The sequence below is a fragment of the Salvelinus fontinalis genome, chromosome 16, assembly GCF_029448725.1.
Source record: "Salvelinus fontinalis isolate EN_2023a chromosome 16, ASM2944872v1, whole genome shotgun sequence".
In the NCBI taxonomy this organism is placed as follows: domain Eukaryota; kingdom Metazoa; phylum Chordata; class Actinopteri; order Salmoniformes; family Salmonidae; genus Salvelinus; species Salvelinus fontinalis.
This window is the reverse complement of record NC_074680.1, coordinates 50,908,029-50,928,684: the sequence shown is the minus strand read 5'-3', so window position 1 is coordinate 50,928,684 and position 20,656 is coordinate 50,908,029. Positions and strand designations below refer to the sequence as shown.

At 42.5% G+C, this 20,656-nt stretch overlaps 1 protein-coding gene across 5 annotated transcripts in view; it reads left to right on the top strand.

The window, feature by feature from the left end:
• Positions 1-19,705, top strand: part of LOC129813324 (fibroblast growth factor receptor 3) — a 211,854-nt gene extending 192,149 nt beyond the window's left edge. For 4 of the 5 annotated variants that reach the window (XM_055865682.1, XM_055865681.1, XM_055865680.1 and 1 more), the window contains 3 exons: positions 1,233-1,370; positions 9,124-9,229; positions 16,192-19,705. In XM_055865682.1, the coding sequence (XP_055721657.1) occupies positions 1,233-1,370; positions 9,124-9,229; positions 16,192-16,398 (451 nt within the window). In that variant the 3' untranslated portion in view covers positions 16,399-19,705. Of the gene's footprint in view, positions 1-1,232; positions 1,375-9,123; positions 9,230-16,191 lie in introns of those variants that run through there. The other variant, XM_055865683.1, reaches the window with a different exon arrangement.
• The last annotated feature ends 951 nt before the right edge of the window (positions 19,706-20,656 follow it).

Genomic DNA, 20,656 nt, shown 5'->3' with positions numbered 1-20,656 from the left:
TGAGGTTTTAATAAGATAGAAAGTCATGTAGAGATGAGGCTTGAGGATTTAATAAGATATAAAGTCATGTAGAGATGAGGCTTGAGGATTTAATAAGATATAAAGTCATGTAGAGATGAGGCTTGAGGATTTAATAAGATAGAAAGTCATGTAGAGACGAGGCTTGTTTGGAAGGATTTAATAAGATATAAAGTCATGTAGAGATGAGGCTTGAGGATTTAATAAGATAGAAAGTCATGTAGAGATGAGGCTTGAGGATTTAATAAGATAGAAAGTCATGTAGAGATGAGGCTTGAGGATTTAATAAGATAGAAAGTCATGTAGAGATGAGGCTTGAGGATTTAATAAGATATAAAGTCATGTAGAGATGAGGCTTGAGGATTTAATAAGATAGAAAGTCATGTAGAGATGAGGCTTGAGGATTTAATAAGATAGAAAGTCATGTAGAGATGAGGCTTGAGGATTTAATAAGATAGAAAGTCATGTAGAGATGAGGCTTGAGGATTTAATAAGATAGAAAGTCATGTAGAGATGAGGCTTGCGGATTTAATAAAGATATAAAGTCATGTAGAGATGAGGCTTGAGGATTTAATAAGATAGAAAGTCATGTAGAGATGAGGCTTGAGGATTTAATAAGATAGAAATTCATGTAGAGATGAGGCTTGAGGATTTAATAAGATAGAAAGTCATGTAGAGATGAGGCTTGAGGATTTAATAAGATAGAAAGTCATGTAGAGATGAGGCTTGGGGATTTAATAAGATAGAAAGTCATGTAGAGATGAGGCTTGAGGATTTAATAAGATAGAAAGTCATGTAGAGATGAGGCTTGCGGATTTAATAAGATAGAAAGTCATGTAGAGATGAGGCTTGAGGATTTAATAAGATAGAAAGTCATGTAGAGATGAGGCTTGAGGATTTAATAAGATAGAAAGTCATGTAGAGATGAGGCTTGAGGATTTAATAAGATAGAAAGTCATGTAGAGATGAGGCTTGAGGATTTAATAAGATAGAAAGTCATGTAGAGATGAGGCTTGAGGATTTAATAAGATAGAAAGTCATGTAGAGATGAGGCTTGAGGATTTAATAAGATAGAAAGTCATGTAGAGATGAGGCTTGTTTGGAAGGATGCTTAATAATATTAATTAATTAATCAATAATAAGATGACAGCTGAACAATGTTACTATTTCAGTGCTCTTTGATCTCTAACCTGTGACCCCTCCCCTCTCTCCAGGTGGTCGTATGGGGTGCTGCTCTGGGAGATCTTCACCCTGGGAGGGTCCCCGTATCCCGGCATCCCTGTAGAGGAGCTGTTCAAACTGCTAAAGGAGGGCCACCGCATGGACAAACCTGCCAACTGCACACATGAACTGTAGGTCTTGTTAATGTAACATTAATGTTTAATCTCTCTTGCGTTGTGTAATATAGAAAGGAATACTAACCAGCGGTCCCAGTTGACCGGTAGTTTATTTTCTGACAATAGATAGAAAACAGCTCATTAGATGAGCCAGGCTCAATGATGTGGATGGCTGTCGATATTATGCATCACTTGCATATTAAAATCAGGTCTTTTATCATCATTGATCACAATAACAAAAATATGACTAAATACAATGTGTAAATACCTGACCGTAGATAGGAAACAGCAAAAAAATAAAATAAAATTAAATGTATACATATATAGTACCAGTCAAAAGTTGGAATCATGTAGTAACACAAAAAGTGTTAAATTAATCAAAATATATTTTATATTTGAGATTCTTCAAAGTAGCCACCCTTTGCCTTGATGACAGCTTTGCACACTCTTGGCATTCTCTCAACCAGCTTCATGAGTTAGCACTTCAATTAACAGGTGTGCCTTGTTAAAAGTTCATTTGTGGAAAGTTCATTTGTCATACTTTATGCGTTTGCGCCAATCAGTTGTGTTGTGACAAGGTAGGGGTGGTATACAGAAGATAGTCCTAATCCATATTATGGCAAGAACAGCTCAAATAAGCAAAGAGAAACGACAGTCCATCATTACTGTAAGACATGAAGGCCAGTCAATCCGGAACATTTCAAGAACTTTGAAAGTTTCTTCAAGTACAGTCTCATAAACCATGAAACGCTATGATAAACTGTCTCTCATGAGGACCGCCACAGGAAAGGAAGACCCAGAGTTACCTCTGCTGCAGAGGACAAGTTCATTAGAGTTAACTGCACCTCAGATTGCAGCCCAAATAAATGCTTCACAGAGTTCAAGTAACAGACACATCTCAACATCAACTGTTCAGAGGAGACTGTGAATCAGGCTGCAAAGAAACCACTACTAAAGGATGCCAATAATAAGAAGAGACTTACTTGGGCCAAGAAACACGAGCAATGGACATTATTCCGGTGGAAATCTGTCCTTTGGTCTGATGAGTCCAAATTTGAGATTTTTGGTTCCAACAGCCGTGTCTTTGTGAGACGCAGAGTAGGTGAACGGATGATCTCCGCATGTGTGGTTCCCACCCTGAAGCATGGAGGAGGAGGTGTGATGGTGTGGGGGTGCTTTGCTAGTGACACTGTCAGGGATTTATTTAGAATTCAAGGCACACTTAACCAGCATGGCTACCACAGCATTCTGCAGCGATACGCCATCCTTTCTGGTGAGCGCTTAGTGGGACTATCATTTGTTTTACAACAGGACAATGACCAAACACACCTCCAGGTTGTGTAAGGGCTATTTGACCAAGAAGGAGAGTGATGGAGTGCTGCATCAAATGACCTGGCCTCCACAATCACCCGACCTCAACCCAATTGAGATGGTTCGGGATGAGTTTGACTGCAGAGTGAAGAAAATGCAGCCAACAAGTGCTCAGCATATGTGGGAACTCCAAGATTGTTGGAAAAGCATTCCAGGTGAATCTGGTTGAGAGAATGCCAAGAGTGTGCAAAGCTGTCATCAAGGCAAAGGGTGGCTACTTTGAAGAATCTATCACTTTTTTGGTTACTTCAAGATTCCATGTGTTATTTCATAGTTTTGATGTCTTCACTTTTATTCTACAATGTAGAAAATTGTGAAAATAAATAAAACACTTGAATGAGTAGGTGTGTCCAAACTTTTGACTGACACTGCACATGTCATAGGAGGCTGGTGGGCCGAGCTATAGGAGGACAGGCTCATTGTAATGACTGGAACAGAGTCAAACATGTGCTTTCCAAATGTTCCATGTAACAATGAGCCCGTCCTCCTATAGCTCGGCCCACCAGCCTCCACTGATATATGTTTTATTGTCACATACACTGGATCGGTTAGGGTTAAGTGCCTTGCTCAAGGGCACGTTGACAGATTTTACACTTTTGGTTTCACTGGCCCAACACTCTAACCGCTAGGCTACCTGCCACTCTTATATAGATGTGCAGGGCTCAATGATGTTGATGGATCAATGATGTTGATGGCTGCCAATAGCATGAATCTGTAACAACAACAGTGTATTAGCTATTGCGGTATTCACATCTAGCGTATACTAGCTACCTCACTTATACAGCATTTACATACATTACATTTAGAGAATTGTAACTGTTGGTGTGGTCTGTATAGACTGTGTTGTATTGTATGGTGTGGTCTGTATGGACTGTGTTGTATTGTATGGTGTGGTCTGTATGGACTGTGTTGTATTGTATGGTGTGGTCTGTATAGACTGTGTTGTATTGTATGGTGTGGTTTGTATGGACTGTGTTGTATTGTATGGTGTGGTCTGTATAGACTGTGTTGTATTGTATGGTGTGGTCTGTATAGACTGTGTTGTATTGTATGGTGTGGTCTGTATGGACTGTGTTGTATTGTATGGTGTGGTCTGTATGGACTGTGTTGTATTGTATGGTGTGGTCTGTATAGACTGTGTTGTATTGTATGGTGTGGTCTGTATAGACTGTGTTGTATTGTATGGTGTGGTCTGTATAGACTGTGTTGTATTGTATGGTGTGGTCTGTATAGACTGTGTTGTATTGTATGGTGTGGTCTGTATAGACTGTGTTGTATTGTATGGTGTGGTCTGTATAGACTGTGTTGTATTGTATGGTGTGGTCTGTATGGACTGTGTTGTATTGTATGGTGTGGTTTGTATAGACTGTGTTGTATTGTATGGTGTGGTCTGTATAGACTGTGTTGTGTTGTATGGTGTGGTCTGTATGGACTGTGTTGTATTGTATGGTGTGGTCTGTATAGACTGTGTTGTATTGTATGGTGTGGTCTGTATAGACTGTGTTGTATTGTATGGTGTGGTCTGTATGGACTGTGTTGTATTGTATGGTGTGGTCTGTATGGACTGTGTTGTATTGTATGGTGTGGTCTGTATAGACTGTGTTGTATTGTAACTGTTGGTGTGGTCTGTATAGACTGTGTTGTGTTGTATGGTGTGGTCTGTATGGACTGTGTTGTATTGTATGGTGTGGTCTGTATAGACTGTGTTGTATTGTATGGTGTGGTCTGTATAGACTGTGTTGTATTGTATGGTGTGGTCTGTATGGACTGTGTTGTATTGTATGGTGTGGTCTGTATAGACTGTGTTGTATTGTATGGTGTGGTCTGTATAGACTGTGTTGTATTGTATGGTGTGGTCTGTATAGACTGTGTTGTATTGTATGGTGTGGTCTGTATGGACTGTGTTGTATTGTATGGTGTGGTCTGTATAGACTGTGTTGTATTGTATGGTGTGGTCTGTATGGACTGTGTTGTATTGTATGGTGTGGTCTGTATGGACTGTGTTGTGTTGTATGGTGTGGTCTGTATGGACTGTGTTGTGTTGTATGGTGTGGTCTGTATGGACTGTGTTGTATTGTATGGTGTGGTCTGTATGGACTGTGTTGTGTTGTATGGTGTGGTCTGTATAGACTGTGTTGTATTGTATGGTGTGGTCTGTATAGACTGTGTTGTATTGTATGGTGTGGTCTGTATGGACTGTGTTGTATTGTATGGTGTGGTCTGTATAGACTGTGTTGTATTGTATGGTGTGGTCTGTATAGACTGTGTTGTATTGTATGGTGTGGTTTGTATGGACTGTGTTGTATTGTATGGTGTGGTCTGTATGGACTGTGTTGTGTTGTATGGTGTGGTCTTTATGGACTGTGTTGTATTGTATGGTGTGGTCTGTATAGACTGTGTTGTATTGTATGGTGTGGTCTGTATAGACTGTGTTGTATTGTATGGTGTGGTCTGTATAGACTGTGTTGTATTGTATGGTGTGGTCTGTATAGACTGTGTTGTATTGTATGGTGTGGTCTGTATGGACTGTTGTATTGTATGGTGTGGTCTGTATAGACTGTGTTGTATTGTATGGTGTGGTCTGTATAGACTGTGTTGTATTGTATGGTGTGGTTTGTATAGACTGTGTCGTATTGTATGGTGTGGTCTGTATAGACTGTGTTGTATTGTATGGTGTGGTCTGTATAGACTGTGTTGTATTGTATGGTGTGGTCTGTATAGACTGTGTCGTATTGTATGGTGTGGTCTCTATGGACTGTGTTGTATTGTATGGTGTGGTCTGTATAGACTGTGTTGTATTGTATGGTGTGGTCTGTATAGACTGTGTTGTATTGTATGGTGTGGTCTGTATAGACTGTGTTGTATTGTATGGTGTGGTCTGTATAGACTGTGTTGTATTGTATGGTGTGGTCTGTATAGACTGTGTCGTATTGTATGGTGTGGTCTGTATAGACTGTGTTGTATTGTATGGTGTGGTCTGTATAGACTGTGTTGTATTGTATGGTGTGGTCTGTATGGACTGTGTTGTACTGTAACTGTTGGTGTGGTTTGTATAGACTGTGTTGTATTGTATGGTGTGGTCTGTATAGACTGTATTGTATTGTAACTGTTGGTGTGGTCTGTATAGACTGTGTAGTATTGTAACTGTTGGTGTGGTCTGTATGGACTGTGTTGTATTGTATGGTGTGGTCTGTATAGACTGTGTTGTATTGTATGGTGTGGTCTGTATAGACTGTGTTGTGTTGTATGGTGTGGTCTGTATAGACTGTGTTGTATTGTAACTGTTGGTGTGGTCTGTATAGACTGTGTTGTATTGTATGGTGTGGTCTGTATAGACTGTGTTGTATTGTATGGTGTGGTCTGTATAGACTGTGTTGAATTGTATGGTGCGGTCTGTATAGACTGTGTTGTATTGTATGGTGTGGTCTGTATAGACTGTGTTGTAACTGTTGGTGTGGTCTGTATAGACTGTGTTGTATTGTATGGTGTGGTCTGTATAGACTGTGTTGTAACTGTTGGTGTGGTCTGTATAGACTGTGTTGTATTGTATGGTGTGGTCTGTATAGACTGTGTTGTATTGTATGGTGTGGTTTGTATAGACTGTGTTGTATTGTAACTGTTGGTGTGGTCTGTATAGACTGTGTTGTATTGTATGGTGTGGTCTGTATAGACTGTGTTGTATTGTATGGTGTGGTCTGTATAGACTGTGTTGTGTTGTATGGTGTGGTCTGTATGGACTGTGTTGTATTGTATGGTGTGGTCTGTATGGACTGTGTTGTATTGTATGGTGTGGTCTGTATGGACTGTGTTGTATTGTATGGTGTGGTCTGTATGGACTGTGTTGTATTGTATGGTGTGGTCTGTATAGACTGTGTTGTATTGTAACTGTTGGTGTGGTCTGTATAGACTGTGTTGTGTTGTATGGTGTGGTCTGTATGGACTGTGTTGTATTGTATGGTGTGGTCTGTATAGACTGTGTTGTATTGTATGGTGTGGTCTGTATAGACTGTGTTGTATTGTATGGTGTGGTCTGTATGGACTGTGTTGTATTGTATGGTGTGGTCTGTATGGACTGTGTTGTATTGTATGGTGTGGTCTGTATAGACTGTGTTGTATTGTATGGTGTGGTCTGTATAGACTGTGTTGTATTGTATGGTGTGGTCTGTATAGACTGTGTTGTATTGTATGGTGTGGTCTGTATGGACTGTGTTGTATTGTATGGTGTGGTCTGTATAGACTGTGTTGTATTGTATGGTGTGGTCTGTATGGACTGTGTTGTATTGTATGGTGTGGTCTGTATGGACTGTGTTGTGTTGTATGGTGTGGTCTGTATGGACTGTGTTGTGTTGTATGGTGTGGTCTGTATGGACTGTGTTGTATTGTATGGTGTGGTCTGTATGGACTGTGTTGTGTTGTATGGTGTGGTCTGTATAGACTGTGTTGTATTGTATGGTGTGGTCTGTATAGACTGTGTTGTATTGTATGGTGTGGTCTGTATGGACTGTGTTGTATTGTATGGTGTGGTCTGTATAGACTGTGTTGTATTGTATGGTGTGGTCTGTATAGACTGTGTTGTATTGTATGGTGTGGTCTGTATGGACTGTGTTGTATTGTATGGTGTGGTCTGTATGGACTGTGTTGTGTTGTATGGTGTGGTCTGTATGGACTGTGTTGTATTGTATGGTGTGGTCTGTATAGACTGTGTTGTATTGTATGGTGTGGTCTGTATAGACTGTGTTGTATTGTATGGTGTGGTCTGTATAGACTGTGTTGTATTGTATGGTGTGGTCTGTATAGACTGTGTTGTATTGTATGGTGTGGTCTGTATGGACTGTTGTATTGTATGGTGTGGTCTGTATAGACTGTGTTGTATTGTATGGTGTGGTCTGTATAGACTGTGTTGTATTGTATGGTGTGGTTTGTATAGACTGTGTCGTATTGTATGGTGTGGTCTGTATAGACTGTGTTGTATTGTATGGTGTGGTCTGTATAGACTGTGTTGTATTGTATGGTGTGGTCTGTATAGACTGTGTCGTATTGTATGGTGTGGTCTGTATGGACTGTGTTGTATTGTATGGTGTGGTCTGTATAGACTGTGTTGTATTGTATGGTGTGGTCTGTATAGACTGTGTTGTATTGTATGGTGTGGTCTGTATAGACTGTGTTGTATTGTATGGTGTGGTCTGTATAGACTGTGTTGTATTGTATGGTGTGGTCTGTATAGACTGTGTCGTATTGTATGGTGTGGTCTGTATAGACTGTGTTGTATTGTATGGTGTGGTCTGTATAGACTGTGTTGTATTGTATGGTGTGGTCTGTATGGACTGTGTTGTACTGTAACTGTTGGTGTGGTCTGTATAGACTGTGTTGTATTGTATGGTGTGGTCTGTATAGACTGTGTTGTATTGTATGGTGTGGTCTGTATGGACTGTGTTGTATTGTATGGTGTGGTCTGTATAGACTGTGAAGTATTGTATGGTGTGGTCTGTATAGACTGTGTAGTATTGTAACTGTTGGTGTGGTCTGTATGGACTGTGTTGTATTGTATGGTGTGGTCTGTATAGACTGTGTTGTATTGTATGGTGTGGTCTGTATAGACTGTGTTGTGTTGTATGGTGTGGTCTGTATAGACTGTGTTGTATTGTAACTGTTGGTGTGGTCTGTATAGACTGTGTTGTATTGTATGGTGTGGTCTGTATAGACTGTGTTGTATTGTATGGCGTGGTCTGTATAGACTGTGTTGAATTGTATGGTGCGGTCTGTATAGACTGTGTTGTATTGTATGGTGTGGTCTGTATAGACTGTGTTGTATTGTATGGTGTGGTCTGTATAGACTGTGTTGTAACTGTTGGTGTGGTCTGTATAGACTGTGTTGTATTGTATGGTGTGGTCTTTATAGACTGTGTTGTAACTGTTGGTGTGGTCTGTATAGACTGTGTTGTATTGTATGGTGTGGTCTGTATAGACTGTGTTGTATTGTATGGTGTGGTCTGTATAGACTGTGTTGTATTGTAACTGTTGGTGTGGTCTGTATAGACTGTGTTGTATTGTATGGTGTGGTCTGTATAGACTGTGTTGTGTTGTATGGTGTGGTCTGTATAGACTGTGTTGTATTGTATGGTGTGGTCTGTATAGACTGTGATGTATTGTATGGTGTGGTCTGTATGGACTGTGTTGTATTGTATGGTGTGGTCTGTATAGACTGTGAAGTATTGTATGGTGTGGTCTGTATAGACTGTGTTGTATTGTATGGTGTGGTCTTTATGGACTGTGTTGTATTGTATGGTGTGGTCTGTATGGACTGTGTTGTGTTGTATGGTGTGGTCTTTATGGACTGTGTTGTATTGTATGGTGTGGTCTTTATAAACTGTGTTGTATTGTAACTCTGTCTCTGTAGATATATGATCATGAGGGAGTGCTGGCACGCTGTTCCATCTCAGAGGCCGACCTTCAGGCAGCTGGTGGAAGACCATGACAGGGTTCTATCCTTGACCTCCATGGACGTAAGTCACAACTATTAACCCAATAACTGTCTAACCCTAACCCCAGATTACTAACCCCAGATTACTAACCCCAGATTACTAACCCCAGATTACTAACCCCAGATTACTAACCCCAGATTACTGTCTAACCCCAGATTACTAACCCCAGATTACTAACCCCAGATTACTGTCTAACCCTAACCCCAGATTACTGTCTAACCCTAACCCCAGATTACTAACCCCAGATTACTAACCCCAGATTACTAACCCCAGATTACTAACCCCAGATTACTAACCCCAGATTACTGTCTAACCCTAACCCCAGATTACTAACCCCAGATTACTAACCCCAGATTACTAACCCCAGATTACTAAACCCAGATTACTGTCTAACCCTAACCCCAGATTACTAACCCCAGATTACTAACCCCAGATTACTAACCCCAGATTACTAACCCCAGATTACTGTCTAACCCTAACCCCAGATTACTAACCCCAGATTACTAACCCCAGATTACTAACCCCAGATTACTAACCCCAGATTACTAACCCCAGATTACTGTCTAACCCTAACCCCAGATTACTAACCCCAGATTACTGTCTAACGCTAACCCCAGATTACTAACCCCAGATTACTAACCCCAGATTACTGTCTAGCGCTAACCCCAGATTACTAACCCCAGATTACTGTCTAACGCTAACCCCAGATTACTAACCCCAGATTACTGTCTAACCCTAACCCCAGATTACTAACCCCAGATTACTAACCCCAGATTACTATACCCAGATGACTGTCTAACCCTAACCCCAGATTACTGATCCCATATTACTAACACCATATTACTGTCTACCTATAACCCCAGAATACTAACCTCAGATCACTTTCTAACCCTAATCCCAGATTACTAACACCATATTACTGTCTAACTGTAATCTCAGATCACTTTCTAACCCTAATCCCAGATTACTAATCCCAGATTACTAACACCATATTACTGTCTAACTGTAACCTCAGATCACTTTCTAACCCTAATCCCAGATTACTAATCCCAGATTACTAACACCATATTACTGTTTAACTGTAAACCCCAATCACTTTCTAACCCTAATCCCAGATTACTAATCCCAGATTACTAACACCATATTACTGTTTTACTGTAACCTCAGATCACTTTCTAACCCTAATCCCAGATTACTAATCCCAGATTACTAACACCATATTACTGTTTAACTGTAAACCCCAATCACTTTCTAACCCTAATCCCAGATTACTAACACCATATTACTGTCTAACTGTAACCTCAGATCACTTTCTAACCCTAATCCCAGATTACTAATCCCAGATTACTAACACCATACTACTGTCTAACTGTAACCCCCAATCACTTTCTAACCATACACCCAGATGACTAATCCCAGATTACTAACACCATATTACTGTCTAACTGTAACCTCAGATCACTTTCTAACCCTAATCCCAGATTACTAATCCCAGATTACTAACACCATATTACTGTCTAACTGTAACCTCAGACATCTTTCTAACGCTAATCCCAGATTACTAATCCCTGATTACTAACTACCACATTTCTGTCTAACTGTAATCTCAGATCACTTTCTAACCATAACCCCAGATTACTAACCCCAGATTACTAATACCAGGATTTTGAATTGGAATCAATTGTTTGGTACCCACAAGGATAGTTAAAGAAACGTGTCTGTTCTAACACTGTGTGTTGCAGGATTACCTGGACCTGTCTGTTCTAACACTGTGTGTTACAACAGGATTACCTGGACCTGTCTGTTCTAACACTGTGTGTTACAACAGGATTACCTGGACCTGTCTGTTCTAACACTGTGTGTTACAACAGGATTACCTGGACCGGTCTGTTCTAACACTGTGTGTTGTGTTGCAGGATTACCTGGACCTGTCTGTTCTAACACTGTGTGTTACAACAGGATTACCTGGACCGGTCTGTTCTAACACTGTGTGTTACAACAGGATTACCTGGACCTGTCTGTTCTAACACTGTGTGTTACAGGATTACCTGGACCTGTCTGTTCTAACACTGTGTGTTACAACAGGATTACCTGGACCTGTCTGTTCTAACACTGTGTGTTACAACAGGATTACCTGGACCTGTCTGTTCTAACACTGTGTGTTGTGTTGCAGGATTACCTGGACCTGTCTGTTCTAACACTGTGTGTTACAACAGGATTACCTGGACCGGTCTGTTCTAACACTGTGTGTTACAACAGGATTACCTGGACCTGTCTGTTCTAACACTGTGTGTTGTGTTGCAGGATTACCTGGACCTGTCTGTTCTAACACTGTGTGTTACAACAGGATTACCTGGACCTGTCTGTTCTAACACTGTGTGTTGTGTTACAGGATTACCTGGACCTGTCTGTTCTAACACTGTGTGTTGTGTTGCAGGATTACCTGGACCTGTCTGTTCTAACACTGTGTGTTGTGTTGCAGGATTACCTGGACCGGTCTGTTCTAACACTGTGTGTTACAACAGGATTTCCTGGACCTGTCTGTTCTAACACTGTGTGTTGTGTTGCAGGATTACCTGGACCTGTCTGTTCTAACACTGTGTGTTGTGTTGCAGGATTACCTGGACCGGTCTGTTCTAACACTGTGTGTTACAACAGGATTACCTGGACCGGTCTGTTCTAACACTGTGTGTTACAACAGGATTACCTGGACCTGTCTGTTCTAACACTGTGTGTTACAACAGGATTACCTGGACCGGTCTGTTCTAACACTGTGTGTTACAACAGGATTACCTGGACCGGTCTGTTCTAACACTGTGTGTTACAACAGGATTACCTGGACCTGTCTGTTCTAACACTGTGTGTTACAACAGGATTACCTGGACCTGTCTGTTCTAACACTGTGTGTTACAACAGGATTACCTGGACCTGTCTGTTCTAACACTGTGTGTTGTGTTGCAGGATTACCTGGACCTGTCTGTTCTAACACTGTGTGTTACAACAGGATTACCTGGACCGGTCTGTTCTAACACTGTGTGTTACAACAGGATTACCTGGACCTGTCTGTTCTAACACTGTGTGTTGCAGGATTACCTGGACCTGTCTGTTCTAACACTGTGTGTTACAACAGGAGTACCTGGACCTGTCTGTTCTAACACTGTGTGTTGTGTTGCAGGATTACCTGGACCTGTCTGTTCTAACACTGTGTGTTACAACAGGATTACCTGGACCGGTCTGTTCTAACACTGTGTGTTGTGTTGCAGGATTACCTGGACCTGTCTGTTCTAACACGGTGTGTTACAACAGGATTACCTGGACCTGTCTGTTCTAACACTGTGTGTTGTGTTGCAGGATTACCTGGACCGGTCTGTTCTAACACTGTGTGTTGTGTTGCAGGATTACCTGGACCGGTCTGTTCTAACACTGTGTGTTGTGTTGCAGGATTACCTGGACCGGTCTGTTCTAACACTGTGTGTTGTGTTGCAGGATTACCTGGACCGGTCTGTTCTAACACTGTGTGTTGTGTTGCAGGATTACCTGGACCTGTCTGTTCTAACACTGTGTGTTACAACAGGATTACCTGGACCTGTCTGTTCTAACACTGTGTGTTACAACAGGATTACCTGGACCGGTCTGTTCTAACACTGTGTGTTGTGTTGCAGGATTACCTGGACCTGTCTGTTCTAACACTGTGTGTTACAACAGGATTACCTGGACCGGTCTGTTCTAACACTGTGTGTTACAACAGGATTACCTGGACCTGTCTGTTCTAACACTGTGTGTTACAGGATTACCTGGACCTGTCTGTTCTAACACTGTGTGTTACAACAGGATTACCTGGACCTGTCTGTTCTAACACTGTGTGTTACAACAGGATTACCTGGACCTGTCTGTTCTAACACTGTGTGTTGTGTTGCAGGATTACCTGGACCTGTCTGTTCTAACACTGTGTGTTACAACAGGATTACCTGGACCTGTCTGTTCTAACACTGTGTGTTACAACAGGATTACCTGGACCTGTCTGTTCTAACACTGTGTGTTGTGTTGCAGGATTACCTGGACCTGTCTGTTCTAACACTGTGTGTTACAACAGGATTACCTGGACCTGTCTGTTCTAACACTGTGTGTTGTGTTACAGGATTACCTGGACCTGTCTGTTCTAACACTGTGTGTTGTGTTGCAGGATTACCTGGACCTGTCTGTTCTAACACTGTGTGTTACAACAGGATTTCCTGGACCTGTCTGTTCTAACACTGTGTGTTACAGGATTACCTGGACCTGTCTGTTCTAACACTGTGTGTTGTGTTGCAGGATTACCTGGACCTGTCTGTTCTAACACTGTGTGTTGTGTTGCAGGATTACCTGGACCTGTCTGTTCTAACACTGTGTGTTGTGTTGCAGGATTACCTGGACCGGTCTGTTCTAACACTGTGTGTTACAACAGGATTACCTGGACCGGTCTGTTCTAACACTGTGTGTTACAACAGGATTACCTGGACCTGTCTGTTCTAACACTGTGTGTTACAACAGGATTACCTGGACCGGTCTGTTCTAACACTGTGTGTTACAACAGGATTACCTGGACCGGTCTGTTCTAACACTGTGTGTTACAACAGGATTACCTGGACCTGTCTGTTCTAACACTGTGTGTTACAACAGGATTACCTGGACCTGTCTGTTCTAACACTGTGTGTTACAACAGGATTACCTGGACCTGTCTGTTCTAACACTGTGTGTTGTGTTGCAGGATTACCTGGACCTGTCTGTTCTAACACTGTGTGTTACAACAGGATTACCTGGACCGGTCTGTTCTAACACTGTGTGTTACAACAGGATTACCTGGACCTGTCTGTTCTAACACTGTGTGTTGCAGGATTACCTGGACCTGTCTGTTCTAACACTGTGTGTTACAACAGGAGTACCTGGACCTGTCTGTTCTAACACTGTGTGTTGTGTTGCAGGATTACCTGGACCTGTCTGTTCTAACACTGTGTGTTACAACAGGATTACCTGGACCGGTCTGTTCTAACACTGTGTGTTGTGTTGCAGGATTACCTGGACCTGTCTGTTCTAACACGGTGTGTTACAACAGGATTACCTGGACCTGTCTGTTCTAACACTGTGTGTTGTGTTGCAGGATTACCTGGACCGGTCTGTTCTAACACTGTGTGTTGTGTTGCAGGATTACCTGGACCGGTCTGTTCTAACACTGTGTGTTGTGTTGCAGGATTACCTGGACCGGTCTGTTCTAACACTGTGTGTTGTGTTGCAGGATTACCTGGACCGGTCTGTTCTAACACTGTGTGTTGTGTTGCAGGATTACCTGGACCGGTCTGTTCTAACACTGTGTGTTGTGTTGCAGGATTACCTGGACCGGTCTGTTCTAACACTGTGTGTTGTGTTGCAGGATTACCTGGACCGGTCTGTTCTAACACTGTGTGTTGTGTTGCAGGATTACCTGGACCGGTCTGTTCTAACACTGTGTGTTGTGTTGCAGGATTACCTGGACCGGTCTGTTCTAACACTGTGTGTTGTGTTGCAGGATTACCTGGACCGGTCTGTTCTAACACTGTGTGTTGTGTTGCAGGATTACCTGGACCGGTCTGTTCTAACACTGTGTGTTGTGTTACAGGATTACCTGGACCTGTCTGTTCTAACACTGTGTGTTGTGTTGCAGGATTACCTGGACCTGTCTGTTCTAACACTGTGTGTTACAACAGGATTACCTGGACCGGTCTGTTCTAACACTGTGTGTTACAACAGGATTACCTGGACCTGTCTGTTCTAACACTGTGTGTTGTGTTGCAGGATTACCTGGACCGGTCTGTTCTAACACTGTGTGTTGTGTTGCAGGATTACCTGGACCTGTCTGTTCTAACACTGTGTGTTACAACAGGATTACCTGGACCTGTCTGTTCTAACACTGTGTGTTACAGGATTACCTGGACCTGTCTGTTCTAACACTGTGTGTTACAACAGGATTACCTGGACCTGTCTGTTCTAACACTGTGTGTTGTGTTGCAGGATTACCTGGACCTGTCTGTTCTAACACTGTGTGTTACAACAGGATTACCTGGACCTGTCTGTTCTAACACTGTGTGTTACAACAGGATTACCTGGACCGGTCTGTTCTAACACTGTGTGTTGTGTTGCAGGATTACCTGGACCTGTCTGTTCTAACACTGTGTGTTACAACAGGATTACCTGGACCTGTCTGTTCTAACACTGTGTGTTACAACAGGATTACCTGGACCGGTCTGTTCTAACACTGTGTGTTACAGGATTACCTGGACCTGTCTGTTCTAACACTGTGTGTTACAACAGGATTACCTGGACCTGTCTGTTCTAACACTGTGTGTTGTGTTGCAGGATTACCTGGACCGGTCTGTTCTAACACTGTGTGTTGTGTTGCAGGATTACCTGGACCGGTCTGTTCTAACACTGTGTGTTGTGTTGCAGGATTACCTGGACCGGTCTGTTCTAACACTGTGTGTTGTGTTGCAGGATTACCTGGACCTGTCTGTTCTAACACTGTGTGTTGTGTTGCAGGATTACCTGGACCTGTCTGTTCTAACACTGTGTGTTGTGTTGCAGGATTACCTGGACCGGTCTGTTCTAACACTGTGTGTTGTGTTGCAGGATTACCTGGACCTGTCTGTTCTAACACTGTGTGTTACAACAGGATTACCTGGACCTGTCTGTTCTAACACTGTGTGTTGTGTTACAGGATTACCTGGACCGGTCTGTTCTATCACTGTGTGTTACAACAGGATTACCTGGACCTGTCTGTTCTAACACTGTGTGTTACAGGATTACCTGGACCTGTCTGTTCTAACACTGTGTGTTGCAGGATTACCTGGACCTGTCTGTTCTAACACTGTGTGTTACAACAGGATTACCTGGACCTGTCTGTTCTAACACTGTGTGTTGTGTTGCAGGATTACCTGGACCGGTCTGTTCTAACACTGTGTGTTGTGTTGCAGGATTACCTGGACCTGTCTGTTCCGTTTGAGCAGTACTCTCCAACCTGCCAAGACTCCAGCAGCACCTGTTCCTCAGGAGATGACTCTGTGTTCTCCCACGACCCCCTCCCCATGACCCCCTCCCTGACCAACTCTGCCCTCCCACCACCCCCTTCTCACGACCCCCTCCCTGAACAACCCTGCCTCCCCAAAATGAGGGGGGAATAACCTAGTCAAACTGCTGCAGATTTACATGGGAATCAGGACATAGATCTATAGGGCTGGATGGGGAGACGGGGGGTTAACATCAAGAGGGGGGACAACGATCCCCTAAAGACATCTGGGGAGGGGGACAGGGGGGGACTCCCCCGAGACACCTCTCAGCGTCATACTTTGAGCCTCCTACAGATATGGGAAAGAGAACATGCAGAACATCCTCAAACGGACGTTTTAAGAATCTTTGCATTGAAGGTTGGGCAATTTTTTGCCGCCAAAACCTCTTTTTTTTTTCTTTTTAAAATGAAAATGTATATTTTTTTGTACTTGGCCAGTCTTTAGTTATTGACAATCCGAAAGGTCAAACCATCCAGTGCCTACAAGAACCTAACTCTATCCCACAGGACTGGGAGGAGATTGACACAAGGACATGGACACCATTAACCAGGGAGGCAGGGCATCTATAACGCCATTGGCCAGGGAGGCAGGGCATCTATAACGCCATTGGCCAGGGAGGCAGGGTATCTATAACGCCATTGGCCAGGGAGGCAGGGTATCTATGATGCCATTGGCCAGGGAGGCAGGGTATCTATAACGCCATTGGCCAGGGAGGCAGGGTATCTATAACGCCATTGGCCAGGGAGGCAGGGTATCTATAACGCCATTGGCCAGGGTGGCAGGGTATCTATAACGCCATTGGCCAGGGAGGCAGGGTATCTATAACGCCATTGGCCAGGGAGGCAGAGTATCTATAACGCCATTGGCCAGGGAGGCAGGGTATCTATAACGCCATTGGCCAGGGAGGCAGGGTATCTATAACGCCATTGGCCAGGGAGGCAGGGTATCTATAACGCCATTGGCCAGGGAGGCAGGGTATCTATAACGCCATTGGCAAAAATAAAGCAGGGTATCTATAACGCCATTGGCCAGGGAGGCATGGTATCTATAACGCCATTGGCCACGAAAGCAGGGAATCTATAACGCCATTGGCTAGGGAGGCAGGGCATCTATAACATCATTGGCCAGGGAGGCAGGGTATCTATAACGCCATTGGCTAGGGAGGCAGGGCATCTATAACATCATTGGCCAGGGAGGCTGGGTCTATTTACCTCTCCTCAGGGGAGCATGGAGTACACAGGAACTCGTTTTTGCAAATGTGCAGCATACCAGCAGAACCAGAATCAACAAAATGATGTGACTAGTTCTTCCAATAACAGTTAGTGCTTTACTCCAAGATCCCTCACCTCTGTTGAATCATCTCAACCATCACGCAACAGAAGTATTTAACAACGGGACTACAATACAACAATCTGAACCAGGACTGTAAGCACAGAAGTCTCTGCTGTTTGAAACTCTGATGGGAACCAAGCTGCAGTCAGACCCTTCAACAGGAGGGGAATATAGAACCAGTCTCTCTGATGGGAACCAAGCTGCAGACAGACCCTTCAACAGGAGGGGAATATAGAACCAGTCTCTCTGATGGGAACCAAGCTGCAGACAGACCCTTCAACAGGAGGGGAATATAGAACCAGTCTCTCTGATGGGAACCAAGCTGCAGTCAGACCGTTCAACAGGAGGGGAATATAGAACCAGTCTCTCTGATGGGAACCAAGCTGCAGTCAGACCCTTCAACAGGAGGGGAATATAGAACCAGTCTCTCTGATGGGAACCAAGCTGCAGACAGACCCTTCAACAGGAGGGGAATATAGAACCAGTCTCTCTGATGGGAACCAAGCTGCAGTCAGACCGTTCAACAGGAGGGGAATATAGAACCAGTCTCTCTGATGGGAACCAAGCTGCAGACAGACCCTTCAACAGGAGGGGAATATAGAACCAGTCTCTCTGATGGGAACCAAGCTGCAGTCAGACCCTTCAACAGGAGGGGAATATAGAACCAGTCTCTCTGATGGGAACCAAGCTGCAGTCAGACCCTTCAACAGGAGGGGAATATAGAACCAGTCTCTCTGATGGGAACCAAGCTGCAGTCAGACCCTTCAACAGGAGGGGAATATAGAACCAGTCTCTCTGATGGGAACCAAGCTGCAGTCAGACCCTTCAACAGGAGGGGAATATAGAACCAGTCTCTCTGATGGGAACCAAGCTGCAGTCAGACCCTTCAACAGGAGGGGAATATAGAACCAGTCTCTCTGATGGGAACCAAGCTGCAGCCAGACCCGTCAACAGGAGGGGAATATAGAACCAGTCTCTCTGATGGGAACCAAGCTGCAGTCAGACCCTTCAACAGGAGGGGAATATAGAACCAGTCTCTCTGATGGGAACCAAGCTGCAGTCAGACCGTTCAACAGGAGGGAACTATAGAACCAGTCTCTCTGATGGGAACCAAGCTGCAGTCAGACCCTTCAACAGGAGGGGAATATAGAACCAGTCTCTCTGATGGGAACCAAGCTGCAGTCAGACCCTTCAACAGGAGGGGAACTATAGAACCAGTATCTCTGAAGGGAACCAAGCTGCAGTCAGACCCTTCAACAGGAGGGGAATATAGAACCAGTCTCTCTGATGGGAACCAAGCTGCAGTCAGACCGTTCAACAGGAGGGGAATATAGAACCAGTCTCTCTGATGGGAACCAAGCTGCAGTCAGACCCTTCAACAGGAGGGGAATATAGAACCAGTCTCTCTGATGGGAACCAAGCTGCAGTCAGACCCTTCAACAGGAGGGGAACTATAGAACCAGTCTCTCTGATGGGAACCAAGCTGCAGTCAGACCCTTCAACAGGAGGGGAATATAGAACCAGTCTCTCTGATGGGAACCAAGCTGCAGACAGACCCTTCAACAGGAGGGAAATATAATCGGGGTTGTTTCTATGTATCTTTAAAAAGTTTTAAATTGTAAATATATAAATGCAAATATGTATCATATTGCTGTCAACAGCCATGTACTTAAAATGAGATTTTTTTTCTTCTAAAATATTGTTTTAGAATCAAAGCATTGCAATCTAGAATACACTGTCATGATCAAGTAATAATTTAAAGTGATAGAAAAGGTTTATTTGAATGATCAACATGTGTATTTGTAAAGATATGTGTAGACTTAACATGTAGGTCATAAGTTAGAACAATCTTGTTCAGGATTTAGTACTGTAAGCAAATATGGTTTATTTATTTTTCTGTAACTTATTTTACAGCAGAACAACATTATCTTCACAACTGGCAGATTTTATTTCTCTTGTTTTTTCATCCATCTTGTTTTGTTTACAGTAAAAAAAAAGAAAAAAAATGAATGTATGAAAGATTTACAGCAATTTTAATGAGCAGAGCAGGACAAGCAAACTGAGTTTGATTAAATGTAAAGGAGTGAAACATTATTGAGTCGTACCTTGGTTGCAACGTTGACGTTTACCAAATCAGAGCCCTGATTCACAGGACTCACCTGCGAAGGTTTCAGTAACATTTTAGCTAAATGTCAAATTTACTTTACTACTATTTATGTTTAAGTACGTTTTACAATATTATGTTTTACCATGCTAGTTTCCCATGCTACAGTAGTTCTATAAGTAATCCTCTTCCTCTAAGATATTCTTCAATCTCTTATATTGTTCTAATTGTTTTATACTGCTATATATAGAGAGGCTAATAATATAGAGAGGCTAATAATATAGAGAGGCTAATAATATAGAGAGGCTAATAATATAGAGAGGCTAATAATATAGATGCTAATACTATAGAGAGGCTAATAATATAGAGAGGCTAATAATATAGAGAGGCTAATAATATAGAGAGGCTAATAATATAGAGAGGCTAATAATATAGAGAGGCTAATACTATAGAGAGGCTAATAATATAGAGAGGCTAATAATATAGAGAGGCTAATACTATAGAGAGGCTAATACTATAGAGAGGCTAATAATATAGAGAGGCTAATACTATAGAGAGGCTAATAATATAGAGAGGCTAATACTATAGAGAGGATAATAATATAGAGAGGCTAATAATATAGAGAGGCTAATTCTATAGAGAGGCTAATTCTATAGAGAGGCTAATACTATAGAGAGGCTAATACTATAGAGAGGCTAATAATATAGAGGCTAATAATATAGAGATGCTAATACTATAGAGAGGCTAATAATATAGAGAGGATAATAATATAGAGAGGCTAATAATATAGAGAGGCTAATACTATAGAGAGGATACTAATATAGAGAGGCTAATAATATAGAGAGGATAATAATATAGAGAGGCTAATAATATAGAGAGGATAATACTATAGAGAGGCTAATACTATAGAGATGATAATAATATAGGGTGCCTCAT